Here is a 16,083-nt window from a genome sequence, read left to right on the forward strand (position 1 = left end):
TAAACAGAGTCAGGAAAATAATCTATACAATGACAAAACAATAGGGTGGGGGAACACCAACCATGAAACAATCAAAACTGAATCTGACAAAGCCAGTACTAAAATCTCTGTCTCCTGATTCCCACAGTTCTTTCTCCTACTCCATGCATCCATAAACAAGATTCTCCTCTGGCTTATTGGTCAAAAAGGTTAAGATTTAGGCCAATAACACCAATGCATTGTTGGTGGAGCTGTGAACTGATCCAACCATTCTGGAGAGCAATTTGGAATTATGCCCAAAGGGCGATAAAGCTGTCCATACCCTTTGACCCAGCAATTCCACTTTTAGGTCTTTTTCCCAAAGAAATCATGGAAGGGGGAAAGGGACCCACGTGTACAAAAATATTTATAGCTGCTCTTTACGTAGTAGCAAGGAATTGGAAGTTGAGGGGGTGCCCATCAGTTGGGGAATGGCTGGACAAGTTGTGGTATATGAATACAATGGAATACTATTGTGCTATAAGAAATGATGAGCAGGAGGAGTTCAGAGAAACCTGGAGGGTCTTACGTGAGCTGATGATGAGTGAGATGAGCAGAACCAGAAGAACATTGTACACAGTATCATCAACATTGAGTGTTGACCTACTGTGATGGACTGTATTCTTCTCACTAATGCAGTGGTACAGAAGAGTTCCAGGGAACTCATGATAGAAGAGGATCTCCAAATCCAAGAAAAAAAAAAAAAAGAACTGTGGAGTATAGATGCTGATTGAACCATACTATTTCTTTTGTTTTGGGTGCTGTTGTTTTTTTTTTCTATTTTGAGGTTTTGCATCACTGCTCTGATTTTTTCTCTTGTAACAGGATTAATGCAGAAATAGGATTAATGTTATTGTGTGTATATATATCTATATGTATATGTATATGTATATAGATATATAAATATATAGATATAACCTATATCAGATTACCTGCTGTCTAGGGGAGGGGGGAGGGAGGGGAGGAAGGGAGAAAAATCTGAAATTGTAAAGCTTGTATAAACAAAAGTTGAGAACTATCTTTACATGTAATGGAAAAAATAAAATACCTAATATGTAAAAAAAAAAAAAAAAGATTTAGGCCAATAAGGTTGACCACAACACTTCTTGGGTTTGTTGCTAGTTTGTTGTGTGACCTTAGACGTGCCACTTCCCTTTGAACTTATTCAGCTTCCTCCTCTGTAAAATGAGGTAGTTAGACAAGGTAGTCTTTAAGCTTTTTTTTTTTTTAATATCCTGACATTCCATGTTCCAAGGGCCTTGCTAGAACTGATATTCTATGATGCTCTTTTCTAAGAGTCTTTCCACATTTGACATTTGACATTTGACATTTTAAGGTACCCTCCAGCTCTAAATGTTTTTTAAAAATAATTTTATTGATATCTTTTATTTTCACACCACCTAAGTTTCCTCTGTATCCTTCCCTATCTTCCCTCCCAGAGAGCCATCTCTTATAACAAGGGTGTTGTTTGTTTTTTAGAAAAAAGAAAAATAAGAGAAAACATTCAGCAAAATTGATCAACACATAGAAAAAACTCTGATATTATATGCAATGTACCATACCCATGAACACCCTTCCCACCTCTTCAAAGGGATTAGAGAGAAGGTATCTTCTCAGATCTCTTTTTGGGACCAAGGTTGCTCTTTGTAATTTTGCAATCTTCATTTTCCCTTGTTTTGTGGTTATTGTTTTTCCATCTATGTTGTTTTAGTCATCGTATATATTGTTTTCTCAACTCTGCTTAGTTTTTTTGTATCTGCTCATGTCAGTTTTCCCATATTTCTCTGTATTTATCATATTCACCACTTCTTTATAGCACAATAATATTCCATTACATTGAAGAACCACTATTTGTCCATTCTCCAATGGATGGACATAAAATTTGTTTCCAGGTCTTTGTTACTATAAAAAGTTTCAGGTCTAGTTTTGACATTCTGTGTTCTAGCATTCTAACAGGCTTGATGGATGTTCATTGGCCTCTGCCTCTGGGCATTTCTGATGACAAAGAATTCCATGGTTTAAGCAAGGTAGGAAGATGACCTGCCTGGGTTAGAAATCTTGCCCCAAATTAGTGGGATTTTGAAAGGTTGGAAAAGAATAGAAAGATCGATGTTTGACAATCCTGAAGTCAATTCTGATGTTGAACCCAGGTTTCTCTGGCAATAAAGAGCTATTTTAGAGATTAGGAGTGTAATGATTGGAATGACGCCACCTGCTGGAGACTTACTGTAGAAGAGTTCTGCCCATGAAGCAAAGGTCTTTGAGGACAAGACCAGGAGTCTTTTCTTTGGCGTCAGGAAGTGACGCAGGCTAGTGGGAGGAAGAAGGAAGAGACTGGCGGCTCGGTCTCACGCTTTTTCTTTTGGACTCTGGTGGAGAGCGGAGCTAGAAATGTGCTCTCCCTTTAATAGATAGGAATCTAGGCCTTTCTCTCTCTCTTTACCAAATTCTTGTTCTCCTTAATAAATGCTTAAAAGTCTAACTCTTGCTAAAGCTTATAATTTATTGGCGACCACTCATTGGATATTTTAGACAGACTAGCTAGAATTTTAGCCCTTAACAGGAGGAACTCCTTGTCTACATGTAACAGTTGGGAGTGTGTAGAAAGCATTAGCATAAGGGAGGCTAGGGAGAATTTTTGCTCTTGATGTGGAATGATTAGAATGAAGTTATATGGGGCCTTTCTGATGTTTGATTCCAGGCTAAGCATAGGCTATTTGCCCTTGGAACAGGGTTAGGTAGCCATTCTTTTCATCAGGCATTTATTCAGGCAATCTCATTTCTCTTGTGTTTGTTGCTTCACACTAAGGGTAATGGCACCCCTTTCTGTAGGAGATAGAAGAGAGGAGGTAAATCTGTGGAATCTATGGGTTCTACTTCAATTATGAGTGAAACCTCATTTTCTGAAAATGAAAATGAGCCCTACCCCCATCCATAGGACTGGGCTCTGCTAGCGAGGGATCAGGAGACCAGACCAGAAGGATGGACAGATATGTTTCAGGCAGGATTACCAATGAAATTCAATTTATTGCCACTCTCAAAAAAGATCATATGATGTAGTCAATAGAGAGCTAACCTCAGAATCAGGAAGACCTAGGTCCAAGTCCCACTGGCTGGGTAACAAGGTAACTAAACTCAGTTTCTCAAGGCACATTTTTAAGAAGCTAAGTTGTTGAACAGTCGATGATCTGTGTATTGTTGGAAGGAAATTGCCTCACCTAGGACTTCCTATGCTGATGAAATTGGTAGTCTGGGCAAAAATAATAAGGAGTCCATAGAATAAATACCAGGAAACAGAAAGCTAAAATCCCTGAAATTGGAGATAAAACAAAAAGGAGGCAGGACGGGTTTCCTGGAATTTTGAGTGCATCAGTCATCAGTGAAACAGCACCCAGCCATGTGTTGAAGCAGAGATAATAAACAAGTCAAAATATGGCCAGTTTTGATTGGAGAGAGAAAGCTATTCTGGTTGGCAGTCAGCAAACACCTTTGCAGGAAGACAGTGTGGGGTAGGTGAGGTAACTTTTTTTTTTTTCTCAGTGAGGCAGTGAGGTTTAAGTGACTTGCCCTGAGTCACACAGCTATTAAGTTGTCAAGTATCTGAGGTTGCATTTGAATTCAAGCCTTCCTGAATCCAGGGCTGGTGCTTTATCCACTGCACTGAGGGCTTGCTTTGAGCACTGAATGTTAGCAAAAGTAAAGCACAGACCATTGGAGTTGGATGGTACCTGAGAGATTATCTTCACTAACCACCTCATTTTATAGGAAGGAATACTGAAGTGCAACAAGGGAAAAGGATTTGCCTAAGTGTTGAGCAAGTAGAAGAACTAAGACTTGAACCCAGGTCTTCTGACTCCTTGGACATGTCACTTCACCTCTCCAAGCCTCCATTTCAAGGTCAACAAGATAACTCCCTTATCAGGATATAGTCTTTTAGGACTAACCATCATTCCCTATAGCCTACAAACTCCTTCATTTTTGTCTTTATGTCTCCATCATTCAGTATGGTACCTGGCACACAGTAAATGCATAAGAATGCTTGTTGATTGCTTAATTGATCCATCCTCATGGCAACCCTGTGGGGTAGGTAATGCCAGGATTATCATTTCCATTATACCTATGTGGAAATTGATGTTCAAGGAAGGTAAATGCCTTGTCTGTGGTCACACAGGTAATAAGAAGACTCAATCTCCGGCCTCCTGGCTACAAGAGTGGTGTTCCTTCCATAATGACTGATTGTTGAGAACTAGGTAGTAAAGGATAAATGCCCACTTCCCCACTTTCTCTGGTGAAGGTGTGGCATCACCACCACTTATGGTTGTCAGAAGAAGAAAACGGTCTGAGCCTGGCTGAGAGAGGAAAAAAGGAAAGGAAATGGTCTCTGTGTGACTGCTAGAAGGAAATTCGGCAGGAATTAAGGTGGAAGAAGGCATATGCCTTTCAGGAGTCACCCCTGCCCTTCTACATTTTTTCCTGTTGAAGCCTGGAGGGCTTCACTTTCCTGAGTTGCCTAGGGCCAAAGGCCTCAGTGCTGGGACCTGTAACTAAGAGGGCAAATTGGTGGTGGTGTGGGGTGACAATTCTGGAAGCTACAGCCTGACTGTGTTAGACATGCAGACTAAAAGAGAAGTCCTGGATTTGAATGCAGTGTGAGCTTGGAGCAAGCATTTAGCTTCTGTGCCCTTCACTTTCATCATCTGTAAAATGGGAGGGGGTAAAGGGAGGTTAATCTCCTAGGTCTCTTCCCAGTTTTCATCTTCTTGTCTGGAGACCCAGTTTCCCTACCCCCAGTGCTGAGTGCAGTAATACTTAACGAGAACACAAAATGTGACAACACACTTGGGACCTTACCAGATACGGGTTCTATGTTCAGAAAGGGCATCTCTTTCCTGGAACACTCAGGCCCAAGTTGGCCATTGTAGCTGACTGTCCGGGCAACTATCATTAGCTGGCATTTTTGCTCCATCGTTGAAATATTGTTGATCACACCGAAGACATCAAAGTCATTACCCTTGTTCATGTCTGGGGACACCTTGATCTTCAACTTTAGCATATTGTCTAGAGGATACTCATCTCTTGGATACAGCTTGTTTGTGTGATTTGCTTTTTTAAATGCCTCTCGTTCCTCGTGGGACCCTGAGATATGAAAGAATGTTTCAGTGAGCAGCATGTGTGTGCATGAGTGTATGTAGAAACAACAACTAAAATTTACAGAGCACTTTAACGTTGACAAAGTTCTTGCCATATTTAATCTTTGACCCTCACAAGACTACTATGAGAGGTGGGTGCTATTATTATCCTCATGTTACTCTGAGAGGTAAGTGACTTGCCTAGGGTCACACAGCTAGCAAGTATCTGAAGCAGGATTCAAATTTCCTGAGTCCAACTCTAACACTCTTTCCACACCATCTCCCAAGTGTTATTCTTCTCAGGTGAAAAGAGGCTAGTCAGACTCTCAGAAAGATAGGATCTTAAATCATGGAATCACAACAGTTGACACTACAGAATGTTATAAATATTTGCAAATATTTATAGAACATTTTAAGGCTTGCAAAGTGCATTATAGACATTATCTCCTTTGAACCTTCCAACTAGATTGTGAAGGAAGTATTATCCCCTTTATATAAAGAAACTGAAGCTCAGAGCATGGAAGGGACTTGCCTGTGGTCCCTTAGTAAATAACATAGATGGGATTCATATCTGGGCCTCTCTCAATTCCAAGTCCAACATGCTCTCCACTAAGTCATTCTGCTCAGAGAACTAGTGGAAGGAGCACTAATTTTTTGGTATCAAGATACCCAGAGTCTACTCCCAACTCTGTTGTTAACTTTATCTGACCAAGTCATTTGCTCTTTCCCAACCTCGGTTTCTCCCTCTATAAAATGAGGAAATGCCTACTCATACCAACATGACCATGTCTCCCAGTCCAAACAATCAAGCAAAACCCTTCACTTGATCTGTACATCTCTGCCAGCTATTGTTACTATAGATCTCTCCTCCCTTCAGTAGCTAAACAACTTGAGAAGGCTGTATAGAATTCACTGATAACACCACCAACTCTCTCACTCTTTTTAACTCTAAAGTCTATCTTCCAACCTCATCATTCAAATGACGCAGAATCGAATGGTCTTTTCCCCATTTTTATCCTCTTCTCCTATATACTTTCTTCTTTCTAGGTTCTGTGACACTGCTCTATCCTGGTTCTCCTCCCTGTCTGACTGCTCCCTCTCAGCCTCCTTTGCTGGATCTTCACTGAGGCCTCAGTGGAGGTGAGTATGTACCAGGGCTCTGTCCTGTGCCCTCTTCCCTCCTCCCTCTTTGCTGCTTCATTTGATGATATCAGCTCCCATGAACTCAATGATCATGTTTATGCAGTATAATGTTTCTCAGACTTACTTGTCCAGCCCTAATCTCTTTCTTAACCTCCAGACTCACATCTTGAACTGTCTACATAACTGTCCAAAACCGAATCTGTTATCTTTTCCCCTCAATTCCCATTTTCAAACATCCCTATTACTGTTGAGGGCACCACCATCTTCCTAGTCAACTAGATCCAAAACCTAGTTATTCTCAACTCCTAACTCTCTCTCACACTCCGTATCTAATCTTTTGTCAAATCCTGTCAATTTTACCTTTATTTACATAGTTTACAACTCCTTTTCTCCTCTGAGACTGCCAAATGCAGATTCTTTTCACCTCACACTAGGACAATTGCAATAGCTTGCTGGTTTGTCTCCTGGCCTCAAGTCTCTTCCTACTCCAGTCTATTCTTTTTTTTTTTGTGGGGCAATTGGGGTTAAGTGACTTGCCCAGGTCACACAGCTAGTAAGTGTTAAGTGTCTGAGGTCAGATTTGAACTCAGATCCTCCTGAATCCAGGGTCAGTGCTCTATCCACTGTGCCACCTAACTGCCCCCCAGTCTATTCTTAACTTGGCTGTCAAGTTAACTTTCTTAGAGCCTAGGTCTGACCATATTACCTTCGCCCCCATCCCCAATCTCTGCCACCTTCAATCAACTTCTATGATGCTCTATCACCTCTAGAATCAAATATCAAATCCTTTGTTAGGCATTCAGAGCCCTTCATAAGCTTGCCCTCTCCTCCCTTTCCAGTCTTCTCACACCTCATTCCATACCTCCTCACCCCCTCCCACAAACCGAATGATCTAGTGATCCCAGTCTCTTGGCTATTCCTTGAATAAGATATTTCACGTCCTAATTCTGATCATTCTGACTGGCTGTTCACTGTGCCTGGAATTCCCCCCTCACACCCCCAAGTACGCTCCTAATCTCCTTCTCTTGCCTTGTCTGATTTCTGTCAACTTCAGATATAATTCTAACTTCCACAGGAACCCTTTCCCTATCTATCCCTCTTACTACGAATGCCTTATTTCTGTTGATTGTCTTATATTTATCCTGACTGACTGATGAGTACAGACTGGGAAAGGTCCAAAATATTCATTTGGGCACTTTGAAAACCAAATAAACCAAACACCAAGAAAAGAAAGAATATTACCCAGGCTACTAAGGGCAGCTAAGTGGTGCAGTGAATAGAGGACCTGGCAGACAGTCAGGGAGACCTGAGTTCAAATATGGCTTCAGATACTTATTAGCAGTGTGACCCTGGGCAAGTCACTTAACCTTATTTTCCTTAGTTTCTTCATCTATAAAATGAACTAAAGAAGGAAATGGAAACCACTCCAGTATCTTTTTCCAAGAAGAACCCAAATGAGGTGATGAAGAGTGGGACATGACTGAAACAATTCAACAACAACAACACCCAGGCTACTAAAAAAAGAGCAAGAGCTAGTAGTTTTTGATATTTATTTTTATACTTTTTTTTAGTGAGGCAATTGGGGTTAAGTGACTTGCCCAGGGTCACACAGCTAGTAAGTGTTAAGTGTCTGAGGCCAGTTTTGAACTCAGGTCCTCCTGAATCCAGGGCTGGTGCTCTATCCACTGCGCCACCTAGCTGCCCCTATTTTTATACTTTTTTAAAAGATTGAGCCAAAAGATAGATCAGAGAAGCAAAGATTATTAGAATCATAGAATCTTAGATCCTTAGATCATAGCACTTCAGTGTCTTGGACTCAAACTCTTAGATTTATCGAATCTCAGAGCTGGCAGGGACCTGAAGGATCATGGAGTCCAATTCTCTATGTACTGGAGATAAATACCATCCCCCAATGTCTTACCTTCTGGATGCTTATAGTTGTGAGTGATGTCTTCTCTCTCATCCTTGCCTACAGCCTTTGTACTGATCATTAAGCCTACTTTTGCAGTTTTGGTATACAGTTTTTCAGTGCTGCCATCACCTTTCCTGATCCAGTTCACCACATCCGCATTGACTTCGGCAAAGACGAAGGGAGCATCATACTTGGTATTCACATCACCATTCTTAATGGCTTTGACTGAAGATGGACCACAACAGTATGTCCCTAAAGAGTGAGAAAAACCAAGAGTGCTAAAGAAGAGGTTTCTACAAAGTGGGACTCTTCTTTCATAAAAGAACTACCTAAAATGCATGGTTTCCAGAACTCCTTTCCCTTCTGATCCAACTTGCTGATGCCTAAAGTTCCCCCAGTAGAGTTTCATTCTTACACCTTAAAGCCTTGATTCCTCCGCAAATATAAAGCTCTTGGCATTTTCCCCAAATTAATCATTCAGCTTGAGAAAGGGGGAAAATTCTATCTGTTATCAAGGGAGTCAGTGGGTCTTTTGGAATGATATTAGGATAACTGAGTTCTAGTTACAGTTCTGTCATAAGCTTGCTGTATGCCCCTGGGCAGGTCACTTCCTTTCTCTGGACTTCAGTTTCCCTATTTGTAAAATCAGCATAATAGGCTAGATGGTTCTTAAAGTACCTTATCTTTCTAACAACCTGTCCAGTTCTCCATATGGATTCTTTTCTGATTTGGAAAGAGCAGAGACTCTCAGAGTTTGGACCAGACTCTCAGAATAGAACCATCTGCCTAGAGGCACACTGGCCCAGATGTAACCAGTGCATGGGGAAGTCAGTGCATGGGTAATATGATCATAAGATTTAGAGCTGATAGGGAATTTAGAGATTATCTGCACCCCTATGCAGCCCACAAAACTTCCAAGTGGGATCCAAATCAGATTAAAATGCAATTGTGAAACACTAAAAAAAAAAACAAAAACAAAATACACCACATCACAGATAATGTTAGTTTGTGGTTTTCTAAGTCAATATGTTGACCAAAGGGATCTGTTTCTATTTCCGTTTGATACCACTTATCTAATCTACTGCCACATCCAACAACCACGTCACACATAAGAGAGATGAAATAATCTGCCCAGACTCAGACAGCTAGTAAGTTATAGAGCCAGGATTTTGAACTCAGATCATCTTACTCTAAATCTTGTTCTTTTTTAACTACCAAATGTCATTTCTGGTACTGGTTCTGGACCTACTCTAGACCTGCAATGAACCTATCCTCAGCTCAGTGACTTTAGAGGAGGCATTGTTGGCATAGGTGATATGAAAGGCTCCCAATCTATTAGGGTCCACAATTGGCTGATGAGATGGATCAGAGGATCATATATTTAGATCCCAAAGGGATCTTTGTCTAATCTAAAGCTTCTTAAACTGTGGGTCATGACCCTATATAGAGTCATGTAACTGACTATGGGGGTCGTGAAAAATTTGGCCACAGCAAAAGGTTATATTTACCTATTTTATATACCCATATACCCAAGGTTGCATAAAAATTTACCAGGTGAAAAGGGGTCACAAGTTGAAAAAGTTTAAGAAGTCTATTCCAAGCTAAGTCAACAGATGAGGAGAAGGAAGACCAGTAAATTAAAAGGACTTGCCCAAGGCCACACAGGTGTCAGGGCTGGGATTAGAATCCAAGTCCTCTGAATCCAAACCCATTGCTTTCCCCAATGTACCACACTGGGAGCACTTCATGCAGATGCAACATTTGAGAATTGCCAAGCCCCAAGATATAGAGGGCCCTAGAGGGAGAGTCCAAAGATTGTATGCCCTAACATTGTATGCTTGGGCCTGACACAGAATCAATGGTGGTAATGGCCCATAGGATCATAGTATTTAGAACCAGAAGGGCTCTAAGGGATTATATGATCCAATCTCCTCATTTTACAGATGATGAGGTAACTGAAGCCCAGAGAGAGGTTAGGTGACTTGCTCAAGGTCATGGACTCTGTTGTATCTTTTGCCAGAGGAACCTGTGATTCAGTGGGGAAGGGACAGGGGGATCAGTTCAAGGGATCTGACCCACCTACCTTCACTCTTTTCCTGGGGAGTTGGATCAATAGCTTGCCAACCATTATACCCTGGCTGCAGATCAGGACGGGCCATCCAGGCTTCAAGCCAACAGTGGTAGTTCCTGAGAGAGAGAGAGAGAGAGAGAGAGAGAGAGAGAGAGAGAGAGAGAGAGAGAGAGAGAGAGAGAGAGAAAGAATGAGAATGAGTTGACCAAATTCCAGGAAAAGGTACTAACATCTAGGGGCTTATAGAATCACACAATTTGAGTTGGAAGGAACCTCAGAAGTCATCTAATCCACCCCCCTCCCCCACCCCAAGGGAAATTCACCCAGTTGAGTCATCCAACTTCCATCAGGCTTCTAGTGATAAGGAACTCACTGTCTTCCAAGAGAGAGAGCTCTTCAAAAGTAGAATAAACTAATTGTTAGGAAACTTTTTCTTACATTGCACCAAAATCTGCCTCCTTGTAACTTCTACCCATTGGCCCTAGTTCTTCTCTTAGGTGCCAAGCAAAATTATTCACTATGTGAGAGCTAACAATTCACTATATGAGAGTATCTCTTCTCTGCATCCCTGTGGAAAAGAGGTAACCCCAAGTCCTCACAATCTAAGGTAGCACAACATAATCTCTGACACGTTATATTGAGCTGGGAATGCTTAGATGAAGGGCCCAGGGCATATAGAACTGTCTATGTGTCTATCCCCTGAGGACTCACCTAGCTAAGAGAAGAGAGGTTCATCACTACAAAACTATCAGGGGATGGTATTTTTCTTGCCACAGCATTTCAGGAAGACTGAGGTTTACAGGATCATAGAATTAGTCCTGGAAGGTAGTTTAGAGATTATCTAGTCTAACACCCTCATTTTCTAGATGAAAGACACTGAAGTCCAGAGAAGTGAAATTATTTGTTCAGCATCACACAGCTAGGAAGACAGAGCCAGAATTTGAATCCAGGTCCTCTGACTCCAAATCCAGTACTCTGGCATGTAGGGGTTGTGATTTGTATTGGTAGAGGGAAGGATTTATCAAGATAAAGCATACTACAATCCAATTGCTCCTTAGGTCTAGTGTTATCAAGGCCTGGGTTGAAAGGTTTCCCTATAGAGAACAGTTAATGGCAATCTAGTTCCCCATAATGAACCCCCAACCTTAGGGAGACAGTTCCCAAAGTGTGCCACTGGTCTTAAATGGAAGTAGGAGAGAGTGTGCATGACTCCCTGAAACCATCCTCTACTATTGGAGATAAAACTTTTTTTTTTTTTGCAGGGCAATGAGGGTTAAGTGACTTGCCCAGAGTCACACAGTTAGTAAGTGTCAAGTGAATGAGGTCAAATTTGAACTCAGGTTCTCCCGAATCCAGGGCCGGTGCTCTATCCACTGCGCCACTTAGCTGCCCCTGGAGATAAAACTTTACATGAATGTCATGTTGAGGGTGGCAAAATAGTGAATGAACGAATGATGGAGTCAGGAGTCTAGAATATAGATACATGGCTGAAAGATGATCAGGACTGATTGACAAATTTGACCCTGGGCAAGTTGGTACTGGCAAATTAGCTCTTTTTCAAGCCTTAATTACCCTTTCCCAATTATTTAGGACAAAGTACCATAGAATTTAGAGCTGAAAGGGACCTAAAATAATTTATTCCAACCCTCTCTTTTACAAAGGAAGAAACTGAGGCTGAGAGGTGTTAAGTGACTTGCCCAAGGTAACAAAGGAGATCTTGTATTCCAAACCAGGCCCTCTGATTCCAAATTCAGTGTTCTACACTGTCTTTTATTCTTGCTATCCTTTCTCCTATCTGGGAAGTTCTGGTAAAGAGATTCACTCTACTTTATTAGGTACTTAAAGCTCTTGCCCCTTCTAGCAGAATTTTTATTTTGAAATAGGAACCTGCAGAGGAAAAGACTGACTCCAAAGGAATAAAATGCTTATGGTGGAATGTGAGATTTGGGTGGGATACTTTCTGAGCATTCTCTCAGATTACAACCTGGAGGCAGTTTCTTACTCAGCTGGCTCTGAAAAAGGCCCCAGAGTCCAGAAAAGGGAAGGTGTCTGCCTCCAAAGCGCACTGATCTGAGAACATATGGCCCTTCTAGCTCTGACACTCCATGACTCTAAGGCTTCCAATTAATTTCCTTATCCTTGTGACTCCCCATCCCCAATAGCCAGTGGGTATTTTCTGTTTTCTAGAGAAGAAGAAAACCTCAGGATGAAGCCTGTTAGAACCCTTATCCACCCCTCCCCTCCCCTGGCAACCCTGACTCACCATATCATTTCACTGTCTTTCTTTAATATCTTGCCTGCCTCGTCTGTGATCACCTCAATGATCAGGTTAGCATTGGAATCATGGGCTGAGTTGTAATTGGTTATGACCCTGGCTGGTATTCCTAGGCACCGCAAGACTGAAGGAAAAACCAGAAAGAGATGAGTATAAAAGGGTTCTTTCTTCTAATTCAAAATGAGAGCTTGGGCAAATTATTTCCCCTCTCAGTTTAAGTTTCATCATCTGTAATCAAACAAGCATTCAACAAGTATTTATAAAGTGCCTACTATGTGTCAAGCACTGTGCTACTCAGTGGACATACAAATCCAATGAATGAACCCTACCCCTAATGGGGTAACAACAAGGTGGTTGGGTTGTATGACTTCTAAGGTCTCTTCTAGCTGTCATTCTCTGTCCTAGGGTCCTTTCCAGCTCTGACACATCACATTCTATTGTAAAGTCCCTTCTAGACACAACATTTGTAAAAGCCTTCAAGTTCTCCTTAAATAAATAAAACCAAGACTTTCTCACATTTCACCTAACTCAGGACTTGTGACACTCCATCCAGCCCTGTCTTGGGCTCCATGAGGATGCAAGGCTAGAATAAATCAGTTAATAAACATTTATTAAGCACTAGGCACTGTGCCAAAGGCTGGACCCAGAGGGTGTATTAGTATTGCTTCTTAGCTGTGCCCAGCTAGGAGGCCCGGGACTATTCCTTTTGACCTATCTTCCATTCTCTAGGGAAATATGGAGTAAGGGTGAGGGGGGAGTATTGGGAAGTGTTAGGAGAAGAGTAGATCCATGCAAAAATAATGCAACATGGGTGACTAGTCAGTTAATTGATACACAGTTATTAAGCACCTGTTATATGTCAAGTACTGTGCTCAGGGAACAGGGACCCAAAGGAAGGCAAATGACAGAACTTGCCTTGGAGGAGCTCACAATCTAACAGGGGAGGCAATGAGCAAACAAATACGTACAAACAAGCTATATAATGGATCAATAGGAAATAATTGATGGAAGGAAGCCTTTAGTTGTGTAAAGGGAGAGCTTTAAAGGTTTAAAAAAATGTTGAAAATCACCACTCCTCAGGTATGACAGATTTTTTTAAATGGGGCTATAAGGTTTCTGTTCAGATGCAGAAGTAATGTCATAACCAAAGAGTGAGTCCAAACAGAAGGTTGTAGAATAAAAGAATGTACTATACATAAGCATAACCCAGTGAGAGCTGCTACCTCTGAAATCCACATTATATCTAGAGAGTTATCTGTCATTGAAGAGTAGTGAAAGTCAACTTTTAGACTAGGAAGGGTTCTTTGAATCCAGAATTCGTGTTTTCCCCACCCTCCTTAGGTTATGGAAGACCACTGCATATTAAAGCACATCGGGGCTCATCACCTGTGCAAGCCACAGCGGCAAAGACCCAGCATTGGCCATACTTCACTTGTTGACACCCGCTCTTTTTCCACTTCCTCAGGATGTCCACACTCCCTATCCAGGCCATGGGGTTGATTCCATCATTGTAGATGTTATCCCAGCGCCCATATAAGATTCCCTTGTCATCATTACAGTTGACCTAAAACAGCACCAGATGTCAATGACCCAGAAAAGAGAACATGCAAACTAGACTTGCCATCTCCCACCCACCAAATCTGAAAATGAATTCTAGAGAGCTTAGTACAGAGCTTAGAAAAGGCATGGCACAGCAAAGAGAATGCTGGCCTTAGAATCAGGCAGCCTTGGGCTAGAATCCTGCTTTATATTTACTACTTTTATCACTTCTCTGAATTTCAGTCCCCTTATCTGTAAATGGAAATAATAATAACACCTACCTCAGAGAGGAAGATCAGATGAGCTCATATCTAGAAAGTATTTTGCAGATACTTTATGCAAAGCATTCTAAAAATGTCAGAGCTAGAAGGGACCTTAGATTCTAAAATATCAGAATTGCTAGGAACCTTAGAGGTCATCTTGATCATCCCCTTCATTTTACAGAGTAGGAAACTGAGGCCCAGATAAAAGAAGGGACTTGCCCAAAGTCACCCAGAGTTAAAATACTGACCCTCTTCATCTATTCCATTTCTGGCTCCTCCTACAGTCCTGTGCTACTTGGGTGGTGGCCAATTACTAAAAGACTCACAGTGAAAACAACCTAGTAACTGACTATCAAGTGCAAGGAGAATGAGTTGCATAGGAACAAGAGCAAAATAATATTGTGAGAAGGGCCTCACAGGTTGGGAAGGGCAATGGGTAGATTGTCCAATAGTTCTACCTAATTCCATCCAGAAGTATCCTCTAAAATGCTTAAGGAAGAGGGAATACTCCTGAGACCTGTCTCACCTATAACAGGTGAGAGCAGCACAGAGCTCCATATGTGATTGGGGTAAGTGTTTGAAAAATGGATAAATGAGAGATACTGATGGTGCTTGAGGATACTCTATCCTCAAGGACTTGGAATGGGAAGGGGAAGAGAAGAGGGGACTACTTGGGATATCTTTTCTCCTCACCATGGCACTCATGACCCGACTAACATAGACAGGATTGTTGCGCTGGGAACAGTCATGACTGGGATCCTTAATGAATTTGGGGCTCATGTCCAGGAGCTCAATGCAGGTGTCTAAGATGCCATCTTCAAACTGTAGTCAAGGAGAGAGAAAATGAGACATGAGTGAGTAGGTGTGACTGGGCTAGGTTTTGTTGTCTGGAGAGAAGCAAGACTTAGATGACCTAGAATTTTTTAACCATAGTAATGTCTTAGGGAAGAGGGAAATTCACTCTTTAGCTCTGTCCATGAGGGTCGAGAATGCCTCAGTCCCTCATGGTCCTCCATGTCCTCCATGTCCTCCATGTTTAACCTGCCCCCGCCCCAGGAGCTCAAGCTTCACAATATGGCTCCTGACTTTCTCCATGCTTCCCCATCTTTCCCCTCTGCTGACCCCAATTCTGCATTTTCTTCAGGGTTCACCTGTGCAGACAAACTTTCCTGGATCACTTGGCCTGATCATCTGAATTCCCATAGCACACAGCTGAGTGCTTAGAATCATAGACTGTCATCGTTTGAAAGGACAGATGCTTCAGAGGGTATGTGGTTCAGTCCTTATATGAAGCAGAAATCCTCTCTATGACATCCATGGCGAGCAGTTACCTGCTCTTTACTGGAAGATCTCTAAGCGCTCACCACCTCTCAAAAGGGCACATTCCACTTTGGGATAGCCCTCATTGTTTGGAAATGTTAACGTGTATACTGAACCAAATCTGCCTGTTTATACTTGCTGAAAATTGCTCCTTATTCTTTTTTTTTTTTTTGGTTGGGCAATGAGGGTTAAGTGACTTGCCCAAGGTCACACAACTAGTAAGTGCCAAGTGTCTGAGGCCAGATTTGAACTCAGGTCCTCCTGAATCCAGGGCCTGTGGTCTATCCACTGTGCCACCCAGCTGCCCCTCTCCTTATTCTTTTGAAATAAGCTAAGAAGAAATCTTCCTCCCAAGGGCCCTTCCAGTATAGCTAGGTCCCAATGAATGTGAATCATGAATCTCCTGAAGTGGT

The 16,083-nt window shown here is 41.8% G+C and overlaps 1 protein-coding gene across 1 annotated transcript in view; it reads right to left on the reverse strand.

The window, feature by feature from the left end:
* TGM2 (transglutaminase 2) overlaps nucleotides 1–16,083 on the reverse strand; it is a 61,130-nt gene that overhangs the window by 11,373 nt on the left and 33,674 nt on the right. The window contains exons 5-10 of the mRNA XM_043989790.1: nucleotides 15,044–15,172; nucleotides 13,935–14,112; nucleotides 12,537–12,672; nucleotides 10,286–10,389; nucleotides 8,212–8,454; nucleotides 4,870–5,154 (exon numbers count right to left, since the gene is read on the reverse strand). Of these exons, the coding sequence (XP_043845725.1) occupies nucleotides 4,870–5,154; nucleotides 8,212–8,454; nucleotides 10,286–10,389; nucleotides 12,537–12,672; nucleotides 13,935–14,112; nucleotides 15,044–15,172 (1,075 nt within the window). The remainder of the gene's footprint in view (nucleotides 1–4,869; nucleotides 5,155–8,211; nucleotides 8,455–10,285; nucleotides 10,390–12,536; nucleotides 12,673–13,934; nucleotides 14,113–15,043; nucleotides 15,173–16,083) is intronic.

This window comes from Dromiciops gliroides, chromosome 2 (assembly GCF_019393635.1).
Source record: "Dromiciops gliroides isolate mDroGli1 chromosome 2, mDroGli1.pri, whole genome shotgun sequence".
NCBI classification, from domain to species: domain Eukaryota; kingdom Metazoa; phylum Chordata; class Mammalia; order Microbiotheria; family Microbiotheriidae; genus Dromiciops; species Dromiciops gliroides.